This window comes from Mytilus californianus, unplaced genomic scaffold, assembly GCF_021869535.1.
Source record: "Mytilus californianus isolate M0D057914Y unplaced genomic scaffold, xbMytCali1.0.p SCAF_9, whole genome shotgun sequence".
Taxonomy (NCBI): domain Eukaryota; kingdom Metazoa; phylum Mollusca; class Bivalvia; order Mytilida; family Mytilidae; genus Mytilus; species Mytilus californianus.
This window is the reverse complement of record NW_026262745.1, coordinates 33,449,251-33,476,582: the sequence shown is the minus strand read 5'-3', so window position 1 is coordinate 33,476,582 and position 27,332 is coordinate 33,449,251. Positions and strand designations below refer to the sequence as shown.

At 32.2% G+C, this 27,332-nt stretch overlaps 1 protein-coding gene and 1 long non-coding RNA gene across 4 annotated transcripts in view; both read right to left on the bottom strand.

Annotated features, from left to right (window-relative positions):
- Positions 1-6,065: 6,065 nt before the first annotated feature.
- On the bottom strand, positions 6,066-26,694 carry LOC127715144 (uncharacterized). The gene is made up of 2 exons (XR_007988192.1): positions 26,625-26,694; positions 6,066-6,572 (listed from the first exon to the last, which is right to left on the bottom strand). It is a non-coding gene; the product is annotated as an uncharacterized LOC127715144 (long non-coding RNA).
- Positions 18,929-27,332, bottom strand: part of LOC127715091 (beta-1,4-mannosyltransferase egh-like) — a 66,482-nt gene continuing 58,078 nt past the window's right edge. For all 3 annotated transcript variants that reach the window (XM_052221128.1, XM_052221129.1, XM_052221130.1), the window contains one exon: positions 18,929-22,075. In XM_052221128.1, coding sequence (XP_052077088.1) covers positions 20,665-22,053 — 1,389 coding nt within the window. In that variant the 5' untranslated portion in view covers positions 22,054-22,075 and the 3' untranslated portion in view covers positions 18,929-20,664. The remainder of the gene's footprint in view (positions 22,076-27,332) is intronic.

The following is a 27,332-nucleotide window of genomic DNA, read 5'->3' as shown; positions in this document are numbered from 1 at the left end:
CGTGTACATATTAACACTGAAACTGGTCGGTTTATGTATAATTATTCTCATATTCAGTAGAATGCTATAGAATAAAATAGCAATATGTAAATCACTGTTGATATGAAACCTATTGAAAGAAATGCACATGTTGAGATGGAAGTATGATTCAGTCACCTTACTCGGGCATTTGTAATGACAAACGGCATAGTCAGTCGACTCGGTCTAAGATCGGGGAATTTGCATAGCCATTGGAAATGAAGGGCATTCTAGATTCGAGCATTTTGTTATGCGACAGATACCTGTCGATTCCTTAAAGACTTCTTGCAAGGTTTTCCAGAACGAACCACTTTCCCTGTACAATTCAAACTAATTTTACTGTTTTTGATGTTCAAAACAGTATGATTGAGTTACTATGCTTTACAGGGACCTGCGAACAGTCTTCAACATTAGGCCGTTTGTACATGCGCACCATTGTAATTTCCTCATTAGTTTCATAATATCATAACATTTTGATCTGACTATACTTATTATTTCCAATGTAGACATATTATCAGACAAAAAAAAAAACTTGTTTTTTTCCTTGACGCGCACCATAAAACAGCTGCAACAACGATTGGATAGAATTCAAGAAAAGCCATTGAATCTTTTTTGTTTGTGATCTCTTTTTATTTCAGTCGGCCTTGACGAATAAAACCGCTTACCCCCAAAATATGCACCAAACCCTACAGTTGACGATGCGTCTGTGAATATATCCAAATTGTTATTAGATATCATTTGTAGAATTATAGAACATATCAATTCTTTAAGAATCATAAGAAAATTGAAATCTTTCCGACATTCCTTATTCAAACGCGCATGATGATGTCATTATTTTGCTTTTGTTGATAGATTGATTAGATAAGACACAAATGACCTGCACGGTAGTATAATTTTTCAGGCAATATTTAAATACCCAAAGCAGCTGTAGAATTTCTTTTGTTTTTTTTTTGTGGAAAAGGATTTTACGCTCATATATAAGATAAACTCAAAAATACGATTTTGTTTTCTTCCTGAGGTTAACGGGCTCCCTTTTTTGGTGTATCGACGATGATGCCAAGATATTCAAGACACGTCACAGGGCCAACAGTTTGATGCATTGCTATAAGAACATGTTAGCGTTTATAAATCGTCCTCATTACTGCTATTAGTTGTTCTCCGTCGACGTGTGGCTAATCTATAGTTAAGAGATCGTCGAACAAGTTAAATACGTTATTAACATTTTAATTGTGTTTTGCTATATAACATTTTGCTTGTGGCAAACTGTCGAATATAATGGGACTAGATCGGTAACCGAAAGTTAATCGTACATAGAAATAATACTTTCCCTCCCTTTTTATACAAAAGAAAGGAAAGTGAGATTGTAAAATTGGACAGGTTTTGAATATATATGAAATATCATACCTCTACACCATTTTTTCTGTATTTCAGCATAATATCTATTGCGTCTTTAATCGTGAATTACGATATAGACGATTAATTTGTTGATGCTTAAATGAATATATGTTGGTTCTCGCCTTTATATATGCAGTACACCTTCGGAATATACAAACAGTGTCAAACTTGTCAAAAAACGACCGTGTACTAGTCTAAAATGAATATCACTTTGATGAGGTACCGATAAATCCAATGTTTGTCGTTTTTTTCTTCGAATTTTTTTTCTTCCGCTACTCCTAACGGACTGACATGGTAGGTTTTGAGAACGAAAGTGTGTCAAATGTCTCGTATATGAATCCATTTTCGCATTCATTTTTTATCAATTCGGTTGTGATCGTGAAGACCAATTTTTACGCAAATTAGTCACAGATACCTTGGTGTCGAAACCATGATAGTCTAAATCGTTGCCTAGGTAATATACATATACAAAAAAATGAAAACAACACGTTAAATAATTTCATGCGTCCGAAGCGTTTTTCTTGATTTATCTTCAACAGGAACGCTCAAAGCCGAATATTTGAAAGCCGAGAATATATAAGAACCGAAACAGTTGAAGAGCTATATGACGAAAAAAATACCTAAAAAAATAGTCAAATTCATCTAAGGTCAACTTTGCCTGAGGGAGTTGAAACCTTAGTTTCTTTATAATTTCAAATTCTATAAACGGACAACCGAAGAACTGACTACTGAGCTGATGATACCCTTGGGGACTGATAGTCCACCAGCAGAAGTATCGACCCAGTGCTGTAAAACATGAAAACAACACGTTATATAATTTCATGCGTCCGAGCGCTTTTCTTACAAAAGATGTGTAACAGTTACTATGAATCTTATACGTCAACGTTATCTGGATTGTAGTATGTTAAGGAAAGATAACACTTGAAAGTAATTTTTAGGAACCAAAATTCTGCTTTGGAGCATTAGTACAAGTCATCATTTCTTTTTATTTTTGGTCTTTCTGTTTTTCTCGGTATCTTTCAGTGTAGATTGGCGATGGCAGGCGGCCTTACCATGTTCAAAATTACGGCAAATAGAACACATATGTAATAAGAGGCAACGACTGTTTTTATTACAGCCAAACACTGTTGAAGTTGTTGCAAATTTCTTCCCATTGTGGTAAATATGTTTCCTCCAAGGAATATCGGTATTACTACAATTTTTTTCCTATTGTTAGATAGATATGCTTTTAGTTTTCTCTGCCATTTGCAGTGGACGGAATTTAATATCATAGTCATCCACATGACAAAGTTTGGAAATATTGATTTCAACGACCTCAAAATCCTTCGATCGATTCTCTCTTGCTCTGTTTTGATTAGTAGTAGTAGTGTTGCGGCTTTTGCTGAGAAAAGCTTATGGTTATCTTAGAACTTCTGCCCGTAATCTTGCATTTTCTCTATAATATCCTCCTCATACACATCTAATTCAGATATCCTACCAGAAAAAAGCAGACGTCATTACACGCTTGAATTTTCCGAAGGCCTTGATTAAATACCTTCTGCAAAAATTGTATGTGAATATGAACTCTTGAAACTATGAAATAGAAGAGAAGCAAAGTTAATGTCCTTACTCTATATTATTTTTTTCTATAACGATGTAGAAACTATGTCTACATTTGGAAAAAATCATCAGAACGAACTACTGTTCTATAAAATCCAAGAGGTAATAAATCTGCTGGGTTTTAAATAGACGGTTCGGTATCACTGGAATTGTACCATTGTTGAAGATTATATGATTTGTTAATATCATACAACTTCTCTGTCCTTAAGGTATCGACGGATTTCTGAAGCCATTAACACATTGTGAAATTAAAAGTTAAAAACAACCAACAATATATTGGTTTTCGTATTATCCGCACCAGGAAAATTGTTGTCATAGGTTTCACGGCTTAATTTCACTGTTGATGCAATTGGCGTATCGTTAAGAGATTTGTATGTTTAACTAAAAGTATTTTAGGTGTCCTCACCAAGTGTACAATTGTTTTTGATGACAATGTTTTCTGTACAGTTTTAACGTCGTTTCATGTGAGGTTTGTCTAGGCACTTTGAATCCAGTTTTAGACAGTTCATCAGCCTTTTGTGTTTATTTTTGTTTTTTTCAGGATTAGTTTTCGTCGCAACCAATTCAGTTCTATATTTTTGGAAACAGGATTTATGTTTCGTAGGATTCAATGATTTTACTTGGAGGCAGCTAATCTTCTTGTAAAATGTAATCAAATAAAAAAAAAACCAAAATTATAGCATATATAGTTTGCTTAAAAAGCGGTTTCCAAGACTGTGCCCAACTTGTCTTCCGTGTGATATATTAAATGGAAACTAGCAGCATGCACCTTTATCTGTGTATTCTCTTAACCGAAAATTCATGATGAAAGTAGAATTCTCCGTGCTAGGATTGAATAAAATGTGGTATTTTACGGCCATTTATAAAGAAAACAAGTATAAAATCTATCTTCAAATCCCAAAAATAGCTAATGATAAAAGTAAAAATTACAATCATGACACTTGTTAAATCAGTTTTGTGTCTTTTTTGTTTGTTTGTTATTTTTAAAAACACTAATCAACATTTGGAAACACAACTAAATGTTTCTCCTATTCATTTGTCATATTCATAAAGCAGTATAACAGTTGTCTTTCAAATCTATATTTTGGTCTTATATATGTATAATAAAGGCAATAACTATAGTAATCGTTCTAGTTCAATAAATTTTGAATCTTTTAATTTTTATTGTTAATATCCATTCACTGAACACGACTAAAATATTTCTTTTATTTAAATATATCATGTATATTGTAAATACCATGTCTGTCTGCAGTGATCATGGCCTTGTATGAAATCTATCTAGAAGTAGAGTAGCATTCGTTTCTATTGTAAACTTAATGAATGAATGCTAATGCGACTGCATGCCGTACAACAATGGCTTATCATAAATCAGAAATCTAACATTAGTTTTGAAAAACAAAACTAAGAGCTTCTGGAGTACTATTAAAAAAACTCGAATGATCAGCTGATCGTTATTTACTTAATGTCCAGTTGCAAATATTTAATCCATTTTAAGGAAATCAGAGTTCAACAATAATTCGACAATGTAGGTTCTGAAAAGGGATGCTCAAGGTTTTAGTAACGAAAACTTGTTCTAAAATGGACACAGCGTAGAAAAGACAAAGTAGAACAGTGAGCTATTGCTTAATAATGATACCCAGATAAAAGTCGAAGACCAATGGAAATGAAAATGCATCACACTGTATAGTCTATTCACATAAAGTCTGGTAACAAATTTTAGGAAGCTCTTATTTGTAATTTATCTATAAACAAGAATGTGTCCATAGTACACGGATGCCCCACTCGCACTATCATTTTCTATGTTCAGTGGACCGTGAAATTGGGGTTAAAACTCTAATTTGGCATTAAAATTAGAAAGATCAAATCATAGGGAACATGTATACTAAGTTTCAAGTTGATTGGACTTCAACTTCATCAAAAACTACCTTGACCAAAAACTTTAACCTGAAGCTGGACAGACGGACGGACGGACGCACAGACCGAAAAACATAATGCCCCTAGGTGGGACATAAAAAGCAAACTTTGTAGATGACAATTATGTATTAGAATATATAACACTGTAATGATTGATATTTTAGTTTGGTAGTTGTAATTGGCTTTGAACTAGATTTTAGTAAATGTGAGTACTCTCATATTGGTGCTTTGTGTTCATTGTCTTTTTGTTAGTTTTGTTTTTGGTGCTAAGTACTGATCAATTGAGTTAAGTTATTTGCAATTGATTTTTACAATTTGATCATATATTGTGCTGTTACACCACTGTCTCAGGTTAGGAGGGGGAGGGGGGGGGGGGGGATTGGTGGTCACAATCATGTTTAACCCAGCCACATTTTTGATGTGCCTGTCCCGTCAGGAGCCTGTATTTCAGTGGTTGTTGTTGGTTCATGTCTGTCACATTTGTGGTTTGTAAATCTAATCGCTATAATTAAGACTTTACTTGAATTGTTTTACATTTTTTTCATGTCCGATCTTTTATAGCCGACTATAGGTATTGGGTTTTCTCATTGTAAAAAGGCTGTACGCAGACCTATAATTGCTTACATCAACGTCATAAGACCTCTAATGGATAGTTGTCTTATTGAAAATCTTACCACATCTCCATTTTTTTTAATAAGTATTCTGTTAACAGAAGTTGATGAGCAATAAATCTGAAAACACATTCCACTGTAGAACATGTTCACATGAAGCCTGTTAACATCAGTTAATATCAGGAAGATCTTATTTGTAGTCACCTAGAAAAATGTGAGACATAGATGGATGGACAGACAGGGGTGAAACAGTATACCTCCTCTTTCTGGGTCGGGGTATAATAAACTTCGGTGTTATAAAGTAGCATCATTATCACACTGATGTCACCCGCAGACAAACCAATTGTAAATGAGAGGGAGAGAGACACTAAAATACAAAACACAGAATACCTATGTACAATTCATCGAGCTTTATTAAGACTCGATAGAACTAAAATTGCAAAGCATGTATGACATCTAATTTGTAAACAATTAGTACTTTTGGGGTATTTATAATTTGTAAACTTCGTCAAGATTGATAACAAAGGAAAATTTTCTTTGATTTATTTACTAATAAAAAAAACATGTAGAGTGTACAAGCACATATACTGTTGTAAAACAAATGAGGAACAATGAACCAGTACTCTATTATCTTTGTCTTAAAAATCACAATAAAATCATAAATATATAACTTCTTCATACTTGCATCAAATGCCTGTGCCCTTTTCAAGGTACGCAATGAACAAACATACTTGTTTGGATGGTGAAAAATGGTATATCATAGCAAGTAGAGTCTTTGACTTGTTTATTAAAATGGGATGTCTTAACTATATACTTGAACAATACAAAAGCAAACATAATTGTTTTGATAGAACAATACATACCTAAGAACTCTTATCGGTAACATTAATGAGAAATAATACAATGTAATAAATTTGGTATTGCTAATGGTTTACAAATTTACAAAATATTAAAATCGTCATAGTCTAACAACAAGAAACTATATCCATGTTTAAATCAACAGGAGTTAATCTTAATATCTTAATACTATCTCAACTATAAACAATTTAATATTATTGATTACATTAGTTAAAAACCACCTTAAAAATAAAATTCCTGATTGTTACTACCGTAAATAAGAGAATTACTTAATAGAAACATCAATAGAAGTGGGATAACCTAAAAAAAAATATATTTAAATTGTAAGGGTCAAATGTAAAATACATTTATATTGGGAAATAGAACATAGTTCAAATTGGGTTATCTCCCTTTAACAAGAAAAAATCTAAAATTAAAAATTAATTCTTAATAGTAAGAATGTTCCAATGCCCATTTATATGCATTATATGGTTTACACAGCTAATGCAAAAAGTAGTTCTCTTCCTAGATTTTAAATGCCAAATTATTCAAAATTAAGTCACTTCATTTTTTTATTTATATGTATGTTTCAGGCTGACCATTTAGTTTCTTACAAAAAAACATCAATGTGATTTCCAAACACTGAGATCATGAAGTCATGTATCCGAGTTCTTTATAGAGGGCTTCCCAGTCATTATTCCTAAACCCTCATGGATAATCAAGGTCGTTAAACAACCCTGTAGTAACATGGAAAAGGTATTGAACATAAAAAACAGACACAAATATTGTGAACTTGTAAACAGTTGAAATATTTGTCAAGTTAAGGAAGTGGCAAGAATAAGAATGAACAATATGGCAATGTAATAAGCAACGGTTGCTGGCAAAATAGTAGTAAGATGAAATATTAGTCATTTCAACTAAGTGGCAAGAATAAGAATGAACAATTCGGCAATGCAATAAGCAGAGATTGATGGTAAAACAATGGTAAGATGAATTATTTTCTGGCTTAAAACCTCTAATAATTACACTATAAAACATAACATATAAACAAATAAATACACGTATAGAACTACACTCTTTAAAAATGATTGTTGCAAAACTGATGGCAACTAATCTATGACATGAAGAAAGAAAATCTTTTTATTTGTTTATTCATGATTGATTGTATAGGGTCAGACTTTCAAAGGCTGAAATGTTTTTCACTTAACAATCAAACAAGTAAATTCTGTTTATTATGAATTCAAAAGAATTTAGATATTGACTTATAATATACAAGTAGAAAATGTAACTTAAACAGGACAGCAAATATGTGTGCATGCATTAAACATGTTAAAAACCACTTACATTGTCTTAAAGAAAATGTGATTTAATTTCAAATATGATTTTGAAATACTTAAGCTAATCTTGCAAATTGCTATTCTAATATTAATAATATCTGACCTAATATTGTCAATGTATTGCAATCCTTATCTAATGAAATTGGCAATACCATAAAAAATTGTTAATGTCTTCCAGCAATTTTTTTTTTTTTTTAAAAGTCATTTAAATTCTGAAATGGGCATTCCAATATACTAATTCACAGATTTGAAGTATATATCATAACTGTCAGAAAAAAGGGTTTACTTAACAAGATATTGAAAATCACTGAAGGGGAAACAAGTTTATCCTTGCCTTATATTTGGCCATTATTTTCACCTACAAAATGAACCTTTAGAGTTGTGTTCAGACTCTATTCCATCTTACTTTGTAAAACAATTACCATTAAATTTGTATGTAAGAAATTTTATCTTAAATGATAAACTCTTAAGGGAGTATCTTTTTTGTAACAGGATTAATGTGCATTCTTGGTATTCTAATATCCATACAATCATTCTTGGAGGAGCCATTCACATAAAAAAATATAAAAAGCAAAATAAAAAGCACCATTACTATTTGATTGACTAGCTATGTATATCTAAGCACTTACTATGAATTAAAAATAATAAAACTGACAAGCCCAAAACTAACAATAAGATTACCTCCTGGCATAGACACACAATATATGTAAATAAAGTTAAAACTAATAACGGGTTTTATAATGTTCAACTTTTCTCAGTAAATAAAATTGCAACAGTATTGTACTTTAAAAATTGCCATCTATACATGGTATTCCTTAATATTCAATTTAAAAAAAAAAATCAATTTTAACACTTTAAAAAAAATGCATGGCCATTACATAACGTCTTCTATGCATCAAATATATATCTACAATTTATCAGAACTCTTTAATGATTTAACAAAACAAAAAATGACAATTATTCTTCTAAGATTATTTGAAATATATTCAGGTATTAGTAAAATACAATCAAATTTCTCTCGATAACAACTTAAAGTTAGAATGACTTTGTGAAATGACCTCCATTTTATTGAATCAATACTTATGTACAAGGTCATTTTTCATCATGACATTACAAGTATAACCTAGTCAATGTACCTCCACATTGAAGAATCAATACTAACAGGTCATTTTTCAACAAACACTGGTCACATATGTTAGTTTATTCAAAAACAATTTAGATATTTGTCTTTTTGTGGGTCTTTAAGAAAAACGAAGAGATGAAGTGATATGCTGTAATTTTACACTAGTTTACTATATTGTTTTATTGACTACTAATAGCGAACTAAAAAGTCTAAAAAAAATCAGGCTTATAATTTTGTACGCAAAATAAAATTGAGAATGGAAATGGGGAATGTGTCAAAGAGACAACAACCCGACCGAAGAGCAGAAAACAGCCCAAGGCCCAAGATGCATGTTTAATCTATAAAAGACTCATCAGTGATGATCGAATCAAAAAGTTAAAAGGCTAATTAAATTATCTTTAAAATAAGAGAATATGATATGACATAACTAGAGAGATTGAAAAAAGTCTCCAATGCTATGATTCATTTCTTTTCCCCCACTTAGCAAAGGGGAGGGGCATGTGTTAACATTTTAATATGTTTAATTATTTCTCTTTTTGCCTAATTTAACTAAGAAATGAATATTCAATAAAACATTCTGCCAAAAATTGAAAACTTGGATATTAGTAAAACCAGTCTTCACTGTTTGAATTACTTTTATAAGTTCTAGATTTGATTGTTTTATTCATAAGAAATAAAGGTAAAGGGAAGTAACTCAGATTTAGGCAAAGTTGACATTAGATTGATTTGGCAATAATTTTATGTCCTTTTAGTCATATAGCTCTTCAACAAATTTATAAAGTGTTGTTTTCAATTTTTTATTTTCCTTAAAAATTGATTTTTTTTCTAGAAGAGAGGGAAAAGTTTAAAGTTGTATGTGCGTGAATTCTGACAGAAATAATATTCACACAAAAACATAAATATGAATACATTAAAATCAGGATATCAAAGTACGGCTGCTTTTTACACAAGGTGTAATTCATAAATACACATCCAATTTGCTTAATCAAAAATACCTAGTGTATTTTTTACCAAGAAAAATGCTTTTTTGCTTTTTAAAACTAGTCTAGAAAAGATTTCATCTGTTGCTATACATAATGAATATATATGCATATAAAGGACAACAATAAAAAGAAAAATGATTATATTTTGGTTGTTAAAAACTTAACTAAACTTAATTTAAAATTTTTGTTATGCATAGAAATTGGTTTTTATAATAAATCAGGTTGAGTCAATCTACAAATAAATTGATTTCACTTTCATTTAATCAACTTTTTATAGGTGAAAATTCTACCTGAGGTAGTCACATAATCATCAATTTAATTATTTTTCTTTTATGCAACCTTTTTGATAATATGAACCTGTTTGCAATTAATATGTTAGTGAACACTTAAAAAAACATATTGTTTGGATGGTGAAAAATGGTATATCATAGCAAGTAGAGTCTTTGACTTGTTTATTAAAATGGGATGTCTTAACTATATAATTGAACAATACAAAAGCAAACATAATGGTTTTGATAGAACAATACATATCTAAGAACTCTTTCCATAACATTAATGAGAAGTAATACAATGTAATAAATTTGGTATTGCTAATGGTTTAAAAAATTTACAAAATATTAAAATCGTCATAGTCTAACAACAAGAAACAACATCCATGCTTAAATGACAGGAGTTAATCTTAATATCTTAATAATATCTCAACTATAAACAATTTAATATTATTGATTACATTAGTCAAAAACCACCTTAAAAATAAAATTCCTGATTGTTACTACCGTAAATAAGAGAATTACTTAATAGAAACATCAATAGAAGTGGGATAACCTGAAAAAAAATTATATTTAAATTGTAAGTGTCAAATGTAAAATACATTTATATTGGGAAAAGGAACATAGTTAAAATTGGGTTATCTCTCTTTTTCAAGAAAAAATCTGAAATTAAAAATAACTCTCAATAGTAAGTATGTTCCACACCCATTTATATGCTTTATATGGTTTACACAATTAATGCAAAAAGTAGTTCTCTACCTAGATTTTAAATGCCAAATTATAATAAATTGATTTCACTTTCATTTAATCATCTTTTTATAGGTGAAAATTCTACCTGAGGTAGTCACATAATCATCAATTTAATGATTTTTCTTTTATGCAACCTTTTTGATAATATGAACCTGTTTGCAATTAATATGTTAGTGAACACTAAAAAAAAACATCTGTTGCTATTTATACAAGTCCAAGACATGCAAAATAAAGTTTCACATCAAATTCCATACAAAGATATTTCATGGGCTTCAAATCAATTAAACTTGTATATATGTAATAAGTATATAACTTGATAAAATGGCTTAAAGGGATGATTAAAAAAAAAATCCTCAATCTAAGGACCTTGGGAATCTTACTAACCTCTTTGTTTTCTGGAGTGTAAGGAAATCATTTAATGATGACTGCACTTCAACCATTTCTCAATTCACCCTTTCAGAATAAAATGCATTTTGGGTAATATTTTCAAAAGCATATACCAAAACATTGTGAATGATTAGCAACTTTTCTAAACAATTAAAATTAAACCAATGACAAATCATTAATTTTATTTTGGGGTAAAATCAATGAAATTACCCATAATCCTTAAGATTTTGAAATGGCAAATTGAAAACAAGAATAGCTGACATATTTTTAAATGGACATAAATCACTATACAGAATAAAAATTAAAAAAAATCATTAAATTACAAAACAAATCAATCAGTGGGTTTTTGTTTCCTAATCATATGATCAATACGGTAACATTTTGCACAGACAGTAAATATTATTTCTTCATTTGGAATGTAACATGTATTTTTACCTAAACAATAAAATTACTATATCTACCCATAAACGGGAATGTCTTATATTCTAAAAAAAATAGATGAGTATCACTACATTTCATATAATTAAAACACTCTACTTAACAAACACTACATAAGGAATAAACTTAAGGAATGAGTGTGTATTGTATTTTCATATCTGATTATGTCAATCATTATTTTACTCATATATTTGTGACTGTCTCTAAATTTGATATAGGCAAGTTATTCATTTTCATAACTGATTAAGTCAATTATTTATTTTACTTTTGCAAATCAAATCCTATATTTGTGACTTTAAAATCATAATTTGACATAGGCAAGTATCAAATACAGAAATGCTTATTCCCTTTATAATGCAAATTCTAATGGAAACTTTAGTCCAGTGGATATAAGAATAAGTGATCACTTTATGGTAAAAGCATGAAACTTGGCATAGTGAAAGATTAAGGGGTATAAACAAAAATTAGATTATGGAGCAACCAAAAAACAAATCTAATATGGCTGCCAAATTAAAGATGGCAGACAAAAGGTACTAGGAATACAACATCATACACTTGATGAAGTCTACTAATATGCAAGAGTTAAGTAGATATCACAAATTGAAGGAAATACATTTAAGATATGCCAGTAATTATTTTTTCAACTTTATAAAAACATAATTAATCAAAATGGTGTCCAAATTCAAAATGACACCTTCAAATATGTCAGAGTTTGACCTTATTAGTATATATATACACTCTCAATGTGATATAGAAAGTTAACAAATTTGTGAAACTGATCATGTGATGTAGACACAGGCCAGCAATGTATTGATTATACCAGGGGACATAGATCATTTTGTAGCTTATGTTTTCCAATGGCGGCAAAAATTCAAAATGAAGCCGTAAAAAATGCAAAAAAATTACGTTTTTTTTGTAATAATGTGGTATAAAATGATACAAAAATAATGAAACTTTTATTTGGATACAAATGCAAACCAACTTATTATTTTTTTGTAAGAGGTGACATAAACTTTTTATAATGAAATAAAACTTTAAATTTACACAGTTATAGTTAATGTTAACACGACTTCAGAAAATCTTTCAATTTACTACCCATGAAAAATATGTATGTAACCCTACAAAGGCAAGTATTTCTTTTTTCAAAATGTGAGAGAAAATAAAAATGGCGCCTCAAAAGTATCTATTTGGTATAACAACTTTATAGAAAATATTCAAGTTATTGATGTTTGAAAGAAGATCTAAATGCATCTGTGTACTGGTGGTAAGTGTTTGATAATAAACGCTCTGTACTGGGTGATGTAACATGTGTAAGATGGGCATTTCTTAAAGCACTAGTCAATTCACTATCGTCAAGCCAACTACCAAGGGCTTTGAACTCAGCCATTTCTATGTGTCGGCTGCCGAACATCACAACAAAGTTTTCTGCACCATACATCTGATGGATTTAGCTTTCTTAACCCTAGGAATAAGTTCAATAAATGTTGTATCATTGCAAAATATTTAGCTTGCTCGTGAAACAGAGGTAGAACTGCAGACATTGCTGGTAGCTTATTCCCATCTGGTAACGATGAAGCATGACAGGAAGACCATGAAATGTTTGTCCCAACTTTAGCCTTAACACTTGAATTGGTCTTTCATGTAATGGTTGGATTGTTTCTTTGTACAACTTTACATGAAAAGCTGTGCTATTGTTAATTTCAACTGAGAATATGAAGATCCTGAATGTTGGGTCCAGACTGAGTCATACTGAAGAAAGAAAGCAATGACTGGGCTACATAAGGTTCTTATTCATTTTATAGATTGCTTCATTTTAAAAAATGTTCATTAGCATTATAGCTAACACTGTGCACAGTTTCATGCTTTTACTATAAAGTGGTCAATTATACCAATGTTTTGAATTTAGCTTCTTGACTGTTGGCGGCTATTTCAAATTTGGTGGCCATTTTAAATTTGGCAGCCAATATGGATTTTTTAGATGGCTTCATATTCACAAATATTCTTTATCATCATAACTAACACTGTGCAAAGATTTCAAGCTTTCACTATAAAGTGATCAATTACACCAACATAGTGGACTTAGCCTCCTGACTATTGGCCTCCATTTTGAATTTGGCAGCCATTATGGAATTTTTATAGATGGCTCCATATCAGAAAAATATCTTAGCATCATAACTAACACTGTGCAAAGTTTCATGCTTTTACTATAAAGTGATCAATTATACCAATATATTGGACTTAGCCTCTTGACTATTGGCGGCCATTTTGAATTTAGCGGCCATTATGGAATTTTTATAGGTGGCTCCATATCTGAAAAATATCTTAGCATCATAACTAACGCTGTGCAGTTTCATGCTTTTCCCATAAAGTGATCAATTATACCAATATATTGTACTTAGTCGCTGGACTACTTCATCTGTCATTGTGAAGAGCATTCGACCAAGTAAATCACGAATTTTAACCTCTCATAAAATATATATATATCTCCTCCAAATCAAAATAGCTGTGATAATAAAATTGCATTAGAATAATGCTTTAATCTCAAATATTTAGACCTTTATATAAATGTTATAGAATACTGTTCTCATAATTACAATCCATCTGAAGTCTCATATCAAACATAAATAATGACTAATTGTATCCCTATTACAATAGATACTGGAGAATTTACCCTTCTTACAAAGTATCTACTAGACAATATGTGTTTGGTGTCATTAAAGATCAGCTGATTTTGTACAAGAAACTGTCAAAATGCAAGAATTATTGAGCATTTCTCCTGTTTCGAACTAAGTACCAATACAACTGATATGAGAAGACACTAAACATATATCGTCTTTATCGTTCAATATTTTTTGGAATATTGTTGCTTTTAAGCATATGAGTAAACTCATTTTCATTGCAACTGTTTTTGTTTCAAAAAATATTTCCTTTTTGTCTAGTTCCCTCCATTGAGCCTACACATATTACATAATATGTTTACAAAATTAATGTAAAACTGAGACAATCAGTTGATGAGCAGTATGCAGGAAAAAATAAATCTCTCATGCACAGGTAATAATCACCTAAAAATACATGTAAAAAAAATTGCTTCCAGAATACAATTATCTTTTGTCTTTTGTTACTTTGCAATCAATTGTAGTTATAATAAATTAACTAACAATAACAAAACATTGTCTGACCTTCCCCCCCCCCCCTCCACAGCTTCAGTACCGTAAAAATGGCAAGAATTATTTGGAGTAAGCAGAGCTTAAAACAATAAATTTATAGTGTAAAATTATAGCAGAGCAACATATGTTGGGTTGAATCCCCAATTGATGGTTAAAATAAATCATGTACTTTGAATTAATTGATCATGTCGATGAAATGTAACTCTATACCAGATTCTGCTTAAATATTCAATAAGCAAGTGATCAATGAAAATAATGACAATAAATGCTGTCCTAAAATTGTTTGTGTTTTAAGTACATGCAACAATGTTTATATCACCCATTATTAAAAAAAATTCTAACAGCTGGTTCCATTAAATGTGGCTTTATGTGCTAGCTCTAGATTGGAGAACATTGAAAAATGGAAACAATTTTACTTTAAAAATAAACACATTTAGCACCATATGACTTGGAAATTATCAAACAAATAGTCTTTAACATAAAGAATATCTGTAAAAATAAAGAGAAAACTTTATATATATATACATTACAACAATTGATCTCATTAATAATTTCTTCCACAGAAAAAAAATGGTTTGGAAAATTCTGAAATACAATAAGAAAGGTGATAGTTTCAATAAAATTTTAAAGCTTCATTTTAAGGTTAACAAAAAACTCTTATCTAATTTGGGCAACTTTTGATATGTAATGTCATCGACTTCACAGGTTAACAGCTGCAACAAAAAAATCAACAACAGAGCACTGTAATGGAAATATCCTTGGTTTTATGTAAATATAAATTGTTATTCAATGTATGTTGTATAAAACTAAATTCTAATAAAAATATGTTTATATATATCATACATTATTTGAAGATTCAATAACAACAAGAAATGAATGTAACAGGATGCTGTTACGAAGTCTCCCAAACGAAGCTCCCATAATTCGTAATTCCCAGGGTCGCCTGACATTGGGCAACATCCATTGAAAATTGGTTTGGTCCAGTAAAGTTATGTGCATTAGTGATGCCTGGGGACTAACCTTGTATATCATTCAAATCATCTTGGCATGACAAACAAGAATATATATGGTTTAGGGGTGGGGATCTCAACCATTTACAAGATACTAGAATATTGGGGGTGGGGAGGAACCCCTGGGGACTGGCCCTATACGTCATTCAAATGTTCATTACATGACGAACAGGAATATATATGGTTTAGGGGTGGCAATCTCAACCATTTACAAGATATTAGAACATTGGGGGTGGGGGGAACCCCTGGGGACTGACCGTATACGTCATTCAAATGTTCGAGACATGACAAATAGGAATATATATGGTTTAGGGGTGGGGATCTCGACCATTTACAAGATATTAGAACTTTCTCAAATGACAGGGGGTCGGGATGACCCCTGGGGACTAACCCTGTCTATCATTCAAACCATCTTCGCATGACAAACCAGAATATATATGGTTTAGGGGTGGGGATCTTGACCACTTAGAAGATATTAGAACTTTCTTAAATGGCAGGGGGTGGGGGTGACCCCTGGAGACTAACCCTGTATTTCATTTGATGTGCTTTATCATGACAAACCAGAATATATATGGTTTAGGGGTGGGGATCTTGACAACTTAGAAGATATTAGAACTTTCTTAAATGGCAAGGGGTGGGGGTAACCGCTGGGGACTAACCCTGTATAACATTTGATGTGCTTTATCATGACAAACCAGAATATATATGGTTTAGGGGTGGGGATCTCGACCATTTACAAGATATTAGAACTTTCTCAAATGGCAGGGGGTAGGGATGACCCCTGGGGACTTACCCTGTATATCATTCAAACCATCTCAGCATGACAAACCAGAATATATATGGTTTAGGGGTGGGGATCTTGACCACTTAGAAGATATTAGAACTTTCTTAAATGGCAGGGGGTGGGGGTGACCCCTGGGGACTTACCCTGTATAACATTTGATGTGCTTTATCATGACAAACCAGAATATATATGGTTTAGGGGTGGGGATCTCGACCATTTACAAGATATTAGAACTTTCTCAAATGGCAAGGGGTGGGGGTGACCGCTGGGGACTAACCCTGTATAACATTTGATGTGCTTTATCATGACAAACCAGAATATATATGGTTTAGGGGTGGGGATCTCGACCATTTACAAGATATTAGAACTTTCTCAAATGGCAGGGGGTCGGGATGACCCCTGGGGACTTACCCTGTCTATCATTCAAACCATCTTCGCATGACAAACCAGAATATATATGGTTTAGGGGTGGGGATCTTGACCACTTAGAAGATATTAGAACTTTCTTAAATGGCAGGGGGTGGGGGTGACCCCTGGAGACTAACCCTGTATTTCATTTGATGTGCTTTATCATGACAAACCAGAATATATATGGTTTAGGGGTGGGGATCTTGACAACTTAGAAGATATTAGAACTTTCTTAAATGGCAAGGGGTGGGGGTAACCGCTGGGGACTAACCCTGTATAACATTTGATGTGCTTTATCATGACAAACCAGAATATATATGGTTTAGGGGTGGGGATCTCGACCATTTACAAGATATTAGAACTTTCTCAAATGGCAGGGGGTAGGGATGACCCCTGGGGACTTACCCTGTATATCATTCAAACCATCTCAGCATGACAAACCAGAATATATATGGTTTAGGGGTGGGGATCTTGACCACTTAGAAGATATTAGAACTTTCTTAAATGGCAGGGGGTGGGGGTGACCCCTGGGGACTTACCCTGTATAACATTTGATGTGCTTTATCATGACAAACCAGAATATATATGGTTTAGGGGTGGGGATCTCGACCATTTACAAGATATTAGAACTTTCTCAAATGGCAAGGGGTGGGGGTGACCGCTGGGGACTAACCCTGTATAACATTTGATGTGCTTTATCATGACAAACCAGAATATATATGGTTTAGGGGTGGGGATCTCGACCATTTACAAGATATTAGAACTTTCTCAAATGGCAGGGGGTCGGGATGACCCCTGGGGACTTACCCTGTATATCATTCAAACCATCTCAGCATGACAAACCAGAATATATATGGTTTAGGGGTGGGGATCTTGACCACTTAGAAGATATTAGAACTTTCTTAAATGGCAGGGGGTGGGGGTGACCCCTGGGGACTTACCCTGTATAACATTTGATGTGCTTTATCATGACAAACCAGAATATATATGGTTTAGGGGTGGGGATCTCGACCATTTACAAGATATTAGAACTTTCTAAAATGGCAGGGGGTCGGGATGACCCCTGGGGACTAACCCTGTATATCATTCAAACCATCTTAGCATGACAAACCAGAATATATATGGTTTAGGGGTGGGGATCTTGACAACTTAGAAGATATTAGAACTTTCTTAAATGGCAGGGGGTGGGGGTGACCCCTGGGGACTAACCCTGTATTACATTTGATGTGCTTTATCATGACAAACCAGAATATATATGGTTTAGGGGTGGGGATCTCGACCATTTACAAGATATTAGAACTTTCTCAAATGACAGGGGGTGGGGATGACCCCTGGGGACTAACCCTGTATATCATTCAAACCATCTTAGCATGACAAACCAGAATATATATGGTTTAGGGGTGGGGATCTTGACCACTTACAAGGTATTAGAACTTTCTCAAATGGCAGGGGGTGGGGATGACCCCTGGGGACTAACCCTGTATTTCATTTAATGGGCTTTATCATTTAGAACATTTTCAATTAAAAAGTTTGTGTCTATCACGAACGGTTTTCAATTTATAATCATTTGAAAATTTAAAAAAATAAAATCCCATAGGGTTCTATAGTAAAACCCTCTTTTCTTTTTGCCCCTCAAAGTACCCCTTTATAAACCCCATTGCAAAAACAAAACCCTGATTGCACCACTAGACATGTTAGTCTAACATATTGTGAAACCCTAAGTTAATCCGACAAGCGGTTTTGGAGAACGGGTGCGGACAAGTTCAAATTTAAAAGCGGCGGAAGAAGAAGAAGAAGAAGAAGAAGAAGAAGAAGAAGAAGAAGAAGAATAATAATAATAATAAGAACTGAGCAAAAACAATAAGTCTTCCCAAACTTCGTTTGGGAGACTTAATTAAATAATGCTGTTTAACAGCATACACAATTATTAAACCTCAATCATGTTTATAAAAATCTGAAATACAGTACAATGGCAAGCAAATTCAAAAACTAAACTGGAATGTAAAAATACTTCAATAAGAGATCTAACAAGGCAAAATAATAAAATACATGTTTCCAATACTTGGGTGGGAAAAAAGTTGGAGGGTTTATATGCTATAAATAAGGATCGGTAAGACGGTTGAACAAACTGCCCAATACCCTGACAACTTTTGGTGGAGAATTTGGTCCCCGAGTAGATAAACCTCAGATATAAGTGCTTATAAACAAACTTTAAGGATATCATACAACGATGAAACCAAAACACCAATATCCTGATTCCCACAGTAGCCTATCCTAGTATCGACCTTGGTTTGCTCAGAAAGGCAAATATGACAGTTTCCATCCTTTGGCACCAAAATTACAAGAAATGTTTCTGGTTATAAATGAAATATGAAGTTCCATATACTGAATGTAACCTTAAAAGTAATTTTGAAATTCCTAATATCATATGACATGTATGACAATTTAGAATTTGCCAATGAAGAATCTAATGCATTCTGGGTAATATTTCAAAAAGTGTACACCAAAACATTGTGAATGGCTTACAGCGTCCAAAATAATGGGAATTCAATCAATGAGGTGACATTATTATCCTTTTTGGGGTACGAACAATTAAACTACATACAATCCTTTAGATTCTGAAATAGCCTATTGGATACCTACACTTGGTATGTAAAAATTCAAAAGTTGATGCTTTCAAATGCAGCCAACTCAATATGTTTATAGAAATAAGAAGATGTGGTATGAGTGCCAATGAGACAACTTTCCGTCCAAGTCACAATATGTAAAAAGTAAACAATTATAGGTCAAAGTACGGCCTTCAACACTTAGCCTTGGCTCAGACTGAACACCAAGCTATAAAAGGCCCCAAAATGACTAGTGTAAAACAATTCAAACAGGAAAACCAACGGTCTAATCCATATAAAAAACGAGTTACAATTTGTTTTAATTATAGCTTTTAATAAAATGAATTTGATGACAAGAAATTCATATAGGGGTTCAAAGTTTGGGGAATGAGAAAAAAAAATCCTCAAACAATTCAATAATAGCAGGTGCACAACATCAAAATATGTGCAATCTTCCTGTGAAGTTTCAAGGATTTGGGTTGAAAACTATAGGAGGAGTTGATTACACATTACTTGTACCATCTTTCAAAAATTTGCTGGAAAATGACTAAGCTCCCAAGTTTTGAAAAATGAGAAAAAAACCATCAAACAATTCAATAATAGCAGATACACAACATCAACATATGTGCAATCTTACTGTGAACTTTCAAGGATCTGAGTTGAAAACTATAGGAGTTGATTACACGAATGTTGTACCCGTTTTTGTAAATTTTGTTGAAAAATGACTATGTTCTCAAGTCTGGAAAAATGAGAAAAAATTGATTACACAAACTAAGTACCCATTTTTCATAAATTTTGCTGGTTTACAATAGTTGTAATATCAAGACATTGGAGCCTCCCTGATAGTTGTGTTGAGATACTTTCAAAGATTTAAAGGGAAGGAAAAAAATGAACTTATCTCTTCCACAAATGACAGTATACATTAGGTTTGATAACAAAATAAGCTAGTACTTAGATACAACACTTATCTATTATTTGCATGAAGTGCAAGACATAAACAACAAAATAAATATAACAATGATTTAAATCTAAACATCTGATACTTGTCCTGATACTTCTTTTGCTACAATGTGAAATCCACCAGATTTCCGAGACAGTAGTGCTAGTACAATACCACAGGTTTCCATAGTTATGCAAACAGGAAGTAACAAAATCGGTGATATACAGAGAAATAAAAATCTAACTAAACCTAAACGTCTGTAGTTAAAAGATTTTGTTGAACCAAATATAAATAGAAATAGCATGACCCCACCCATGAAACCACATAAAATATTGACTGCTTGTGGCATGGGAAGTGGACAAAGTGGCACCAATACAATGTTTGGTACTGTAAATGGCATTGACAGCCAACCAAGTACCATGAAAGATATGCCAAATTTGTACTTAAGAGGTATGGTAGGGCATAATAAAGTCATTATGATTCCCTGAACCCAACGTTTTCTTTGTCGAATATAATCCATCGGTGAAAATGTACTTTTCTCCCACATTTCTCCTTCAATGAACCCAAACTGATAACCACTCTTCCAAGCTGTCAATGCAAAGAAACAATCTTCTGCAATACTTCCATCTATTCCAAAATCAAATGTAACTTTTCTTTCAACTCCTGCATTTACAACTACAAAACTTCCCTTCCAGCTAAAAAGAGGTTTATGTAGATAATTTAAGCTAAATCTTAAAATTCCAAAGTCGATTCCAACTCGCACTAAATCTGCTATGGTTGTTATCCAACTTATAATTTCTTCATTGGCATAAGTGATGACTCCCTGACCTAGCTGGTATTTATCTTCATGAATAAAATTAATGATCCCTATGACAGATGATTCGGTTAACAAAGTCTCTTCATCCAGATGAACTATCCAATCATTATTTGTTAACATGTTGACTCCATCTTCTAAACAATATTGTAAAGCCCTAGCTTTGTAAAGAGTACCATTGGCAGTAGTGTATGTGGACGGCACAACAAGTTCACGAGCACGTGTACTTTTCTGCATGTCAATTGATCGGTCGGTTACAACTTCGAATATATAATTTTCCAAACCAACCAATGAACACATTTCAATATTTCTACTCACATTTCGCTTCACTAAATCTGGATATGTACCCCTTGTCACAACACGAAAACAAATGAATGGACCAAATAATGTGGACATTTTTAACTTGGGTTTTGTTGGATGAGTGTTAAACATGACGATTCCTAGAAAGTTGCAGATGGACAAGGGAAGTGGTATTAGTGTCATGTACCTCATTATATACATGATAATTGTTGGCCATTTTCCATAGGCCTCAAAAGGATCAAAAGTATTATCTGGAGAACTCAATCCCCCACTTAGGACACAGAAGATCAACAAAATGGCTAGCAGTAGTAATACTGTAAGGCAATGTCTAACGTTGAGGCTCCTTCTGGTAATCATAGCCATGGTTTTGGACTAAGCGGTTGATCTGAAATTAGAAATGAAAATTGTACTCAATCAAATTTTGTCAACTTTAAAACTTAATGCTGCACTGACATGCAGTCTTCAAAGGTCTAGGAACTGGTTATATAGCAGTGTATATTGTGTGCTAGTTCTTTTAGATATCATGTATTGAATTTGACAGTTTTCATCTGTTGCAAACAAGTGTTGCAAGTTGGGACTTTTGTGACACTGCATTTTAGCCATTCACCATTTTCTGGTAAACTTATGCACTACAGACCTTTCTTTTGATAGCCATTTTTTTTTGCAAGTTTAGAGGCATATGACTGGCTATAACTTAACACTTCTTTCATCTGTCTTTTGTCTATACCACATGTGGAGCAGGATCTGCTTACCCTTCCTGTGCATCTAAAAATAGGCAAAAATTGCTGACAGACTCCTATTGCCCTGTTTTTTGCATAAACTATGAGAGTGAAACTGGAGAAAAAAAATTAGATCAATAAAATAAGATCTACAAAAAAGTCACATGGCCGTAATGGTGAGTCAACCTCTTATAGGGTTCACTTTCCTTGATTTTACGTATACCCTGTTTGCATTTTTCGCAGAAATCAGAAAAACTAAAGTATATAAACAGAAAATGTAAAATGCAAAAATAATCAGCAAATAAGCTAACATGACAAAGTTGTGAGCCAACACCTACAGGAGTTATTGCCCTAGAATGACAATTTTTACCTATTTTTTGTGTTTTTTGCAGAAACCATATCGTAGATACAGAAAACTGTAAAAAGCAAAAATCATCAGAAAAATAAGATCTACAAATAGAATAGAAATATCAAAATGGTAAGGAGAATGATGATTTTTTTTACCAACTTTAGCGTTTTACATTATATCTTAAAAAAATAGATAGACTAAAATTAATTATTATTCTGAACAGCAAAAATGATCAAAACACATGGTCTTCAAATAAGTCACATAAATGAAATCAATGGACTCCTTACAAGAAATTTTGGTCCTGAATCACAATTTTAACCATTTTTTCTCTTTTTTGCTTATTATCTTGAAAACTATAATTGATCTGTAGACAGAAACTTGTCCAGCGAAAATGAACAGCACTACAAGATTTTGGCCCGTAACACAAATATAATGGCATTGTATCAATTTGTATTTAAAATGCCAGGTGAGTATACAGCCACATTAATTATCATTTTGTCACACATATTAAAATTATATATAACTCTGAGATAAAGATTCCTATTCTTTTCTTTGAATAATTTATCACTATGTATAGCGTTGTCCTTGGAGCTATTTACCAACAATCAATCAATCCTTGGAGCGATTAACCAACAATCAATCAATCCTTGGAGCTATTAACCTTTTACACCACATAACACAATTTTTCAATAGTTTTTGGTAAAAAATTTATGTATCAAATTTTATGTGTCATATTGAAATTTATATTAAAATTCTTGAGTCATTATCACATGTCCTTTAAAAACTTAACTCTTGTTTTTTCTTACTGAATCAAATGACAGATACATGTTTTAATACCATTTCAGGGACAAATCTAACATTGTCTTGACTACAAAATGACAAGCAATTTGATACTTAATTAAATTCAACCCTTGATTTCTATATAATGACTTAAATTCATTACTCGTCAAAATCCATAATGGACATCTAATAACAAGGACTTGTGTGCATGTGAGTACTGAGTAGTGTGATGTGTGCAAACAACCCCATTAAAAATTAAGCTTCAGTTATTAATAAAATGCTTCGCTAGGGCGCAGCTTGATACGACCGCAGAGGTCGAACCCTGAACAGTTGGGGCAAGTATGGACACAACATTCAAGCTTGATACAGCTCTGAATTTGGATTGTTATTAAATATTTGACACAGCATAGGTTTCTGACACAGAAAGAATGTGGTCTAAGAACTTGAATTTTTTTAATTTACCTATTATGGTCCAATGTCCAAAATCAAAATACATGGTTAGATTCAGCATATCAAAGAACCCCATATATTCAATTTTTGTTAAAATCAAACAAAGTTTAATTTTGGACCCCAACTTGGACAAACTTGAAAACTGGGCCCATAATCAAAAATCTAAACACATGTTTAGATTCAGCATATCAAAGAACCCCAAGAATTCAATTTTTGCTAAAATCAAACTAAGTTTAATTTTGGACCCTTTGGACCTTAATGTAGACCAATTTAAAAAACGGGACTTAAAATTAAAAATCTAGAATATACAGTTAGATTTGGAATATCAAAGAACCCTAATAATTCAATTTTTGATGAAATCAAAGAAAGTTTAATTTTGGACCCTTTTGACCTCAATATGAACCAATTTGATAGCGGGGCCCACAAATAAAAAATCTAAATTCATGGTTAGATTCAGCATATCAAAGAACCCCATATATTCAATTTTTGTTGAAATAAAAAAAAATTTAATTTTGGACCCCAACTTGGACCAACTTGAAAACTGGGCCCATAACAAAAATCTAAACACATGTTTAGATTCAGCATATCAAAGAACCCCAAGAATTCAATTTTTGTTAAAATCAAACTAAGTTTCATTTTGGACCCTTTGGACCTCAATGAAGACCAATTTAAAAAACGGGACCCAAATTAAAAATCTAAAAACACGGTTATATTTAGCATATCAAAGAACCCCAATAATTCAATTTTTGCTAAAATCAAACAAAGTTTAATTTTGGACCCTTTTGACCTCAATATGAACCAATTTGATAACGGGGTCCACAAATAAAAAATCTAAATACATGGTTAGATTCAGCATATCAAAGAACCTCAAATATTCAATTTTTGTTGAAATCAAAAAAAGTTTAATTTTGGACCCCAATTTGGACCAACTTGAAAACTGGGCCCATAATCAAAAATCTAAATACATGTTTAGATTCAGCATATCAAAGAACCCCATATATTCAATTTTTGTTGAAATCAAACAAAGTTTAGATACTGGACCCTATCTTGGACCAACTTGAAAACTGGGCCCATAATCAAAAATCTAAACACATGTTTAGATTCAGCATATCAAAGAACCCCAAGAATTCAATTTTTGTTAAAATCAAACTTAGTTTAATTTTGGACCCTTTGGACCTTAATGTAGACCAATTTAAAAAATAGGACCCAAAATTAAAAATCTAAATACACAGTTAGATTTGGCATATCAAAGAACCCCAATAATTCAATTTTAGATGAAATCAAACAAAGTTTAATTTTGGACCCTTTTGACCTCAATATGAACCAATTTGATAACGGGGTCCACAAATAAAAAATCTAAATACATGGTTAGATTCAGCATATCAAAGAACCCCACATATTCAATTTTTGTTGAAATCAAACAAAGTTTAATTTTGGACCCCAATTTGGACCAACTTGAAAACTGGGCCAAAAATCAAAATCTAAATACATGTTTAGATTCAGCATATCAAAGAACCTCATATATTCAATTTTTGCTAAAATCAAACAAAGTTTAATTTTGGACCCTTTGGACCTTAATGTAGACCAATTTGAAAACTGGACCCAAAATTAAAAATCTAAATACACTGTTAGATTCGGCATAACAAATAAATAAATGTGATCAAAGATTTTACAAATCTAATGCGCCATACTGTGCAATTAAAGATTACTTCTTGAAATTTTTCAATATTTGAAATTTGAAAAAAAAAAAATATTTGAAGAATAATTCTTTTTAATTTCTGAAATCTGAAATAAGAAAAAATTGACCCCCCACAATTTCTTTTTATCCCCCCCCCTTTTTTCCCCAAAAAAATTCTTTCCCTCAAGATATGGTCATAATCTCAATTCAAATTTCCAATGGAGTTGGCAACCATAATTACCCATTTAAATTTACCATAGTGCTAACTTAATCTATTTTATAATAGAATTAAAAATATAGTGTCAAATCTTTCATATGGATTTTTTTGTAAAAAAAAAAGATGCAACATTTGCAGATATTTTTACTGGTCTTCCTTTATAAATATGCATTTCTTTAAACATAATTTAAAAGCAGTGTAAGGGAAGTAACCAAAACGTTGTATTTGGATTACCTCCCTTACACTGTTTTAAATTATCTTTATTGTTCATTAACCATTACTTTATACATAATTTTAAAGCAGTGTAAGGGAGATAATTTCAATGATGAATTTGATTTATCTCCCTTACACTGCTTTAAATTATGTTTTGTACTAAAGTATTTGTCCATTAACCAGGACAACCTTGTTTTTCCCCCTTTTTTGCCCCTAATTCCTAAACGGTTTGAGCCATAACCCCCCAAAGCAAATCCTAACAATCCCTTTGTGGTATGGAAACTTGTAGTATAATTTCAGAGAGATCCATACACTGTTCCACAGTTATTGTCTGGAAACTAGAAAATGCTTATTTTTGGCCCCTTTTTGGCCCCTAATTCCTTAACTGTTGGTACAATAACCCCCAAAATCAATCCCAACCTTCCTTTTGTGGTATTTAACCTTATGGTCAAATTTCAAAAAGATCCATTCACTTAAACTAAAGTTAGAGTGCGAAAACCAGTGTGTATTCGGACGACGACGCCGGACGACGACGACGACGCCAACGTCATACCAATATACGACCACAAAATTTTTTTGCGGTCGTATAAAAATTAAAACAAATATGTACACTACACAAAAGTTCAAGCTCCTAAGTTGATGTTGGTTCTCCTAGGTAGGTGCTCCTGGAGGGATGCTTTGAAGGCCTCCAGTGATGGTGCAAGTGCAACCGATTCTGACAGAGTGTTCCAGATGGTAACTAAGAGTTTATTTAAAAAATATCTGCATATTTACAAAACATTCAAAATAAATTCATCATAGATACCAGTCTTCAAAAGACTCCACAGTGATGGTCGAATAAAAAGATGAAAAGGCCAAATAAAATACTAAGTTGAATATATTGATAACTCAAAATTCTGATAGATTTTGCCAAATACAGATAATTTAAAATCTATTCCTGGGGTAAAAAATCCATAATATTTTGAAAAATTCAATATTTTGTAAACAGTTAATTTAAAATTATGACCATATCAATGAAAATTCATGTCAACAAAGATATACAAGTTGAGCACATAATGGTACATATGATTAAGGAACCTCATCATATTCAATACAAATTATATTTTCATCATTCTATAAAATAAACCTAAGAAAATACAACATTCCGTAACTTAAACCAGAGAGATAAAACACCCTTCCAAACTAATATTTTTATACATATAAAAAAAAAGAAGATGTGGTATAATTGCCAATGAG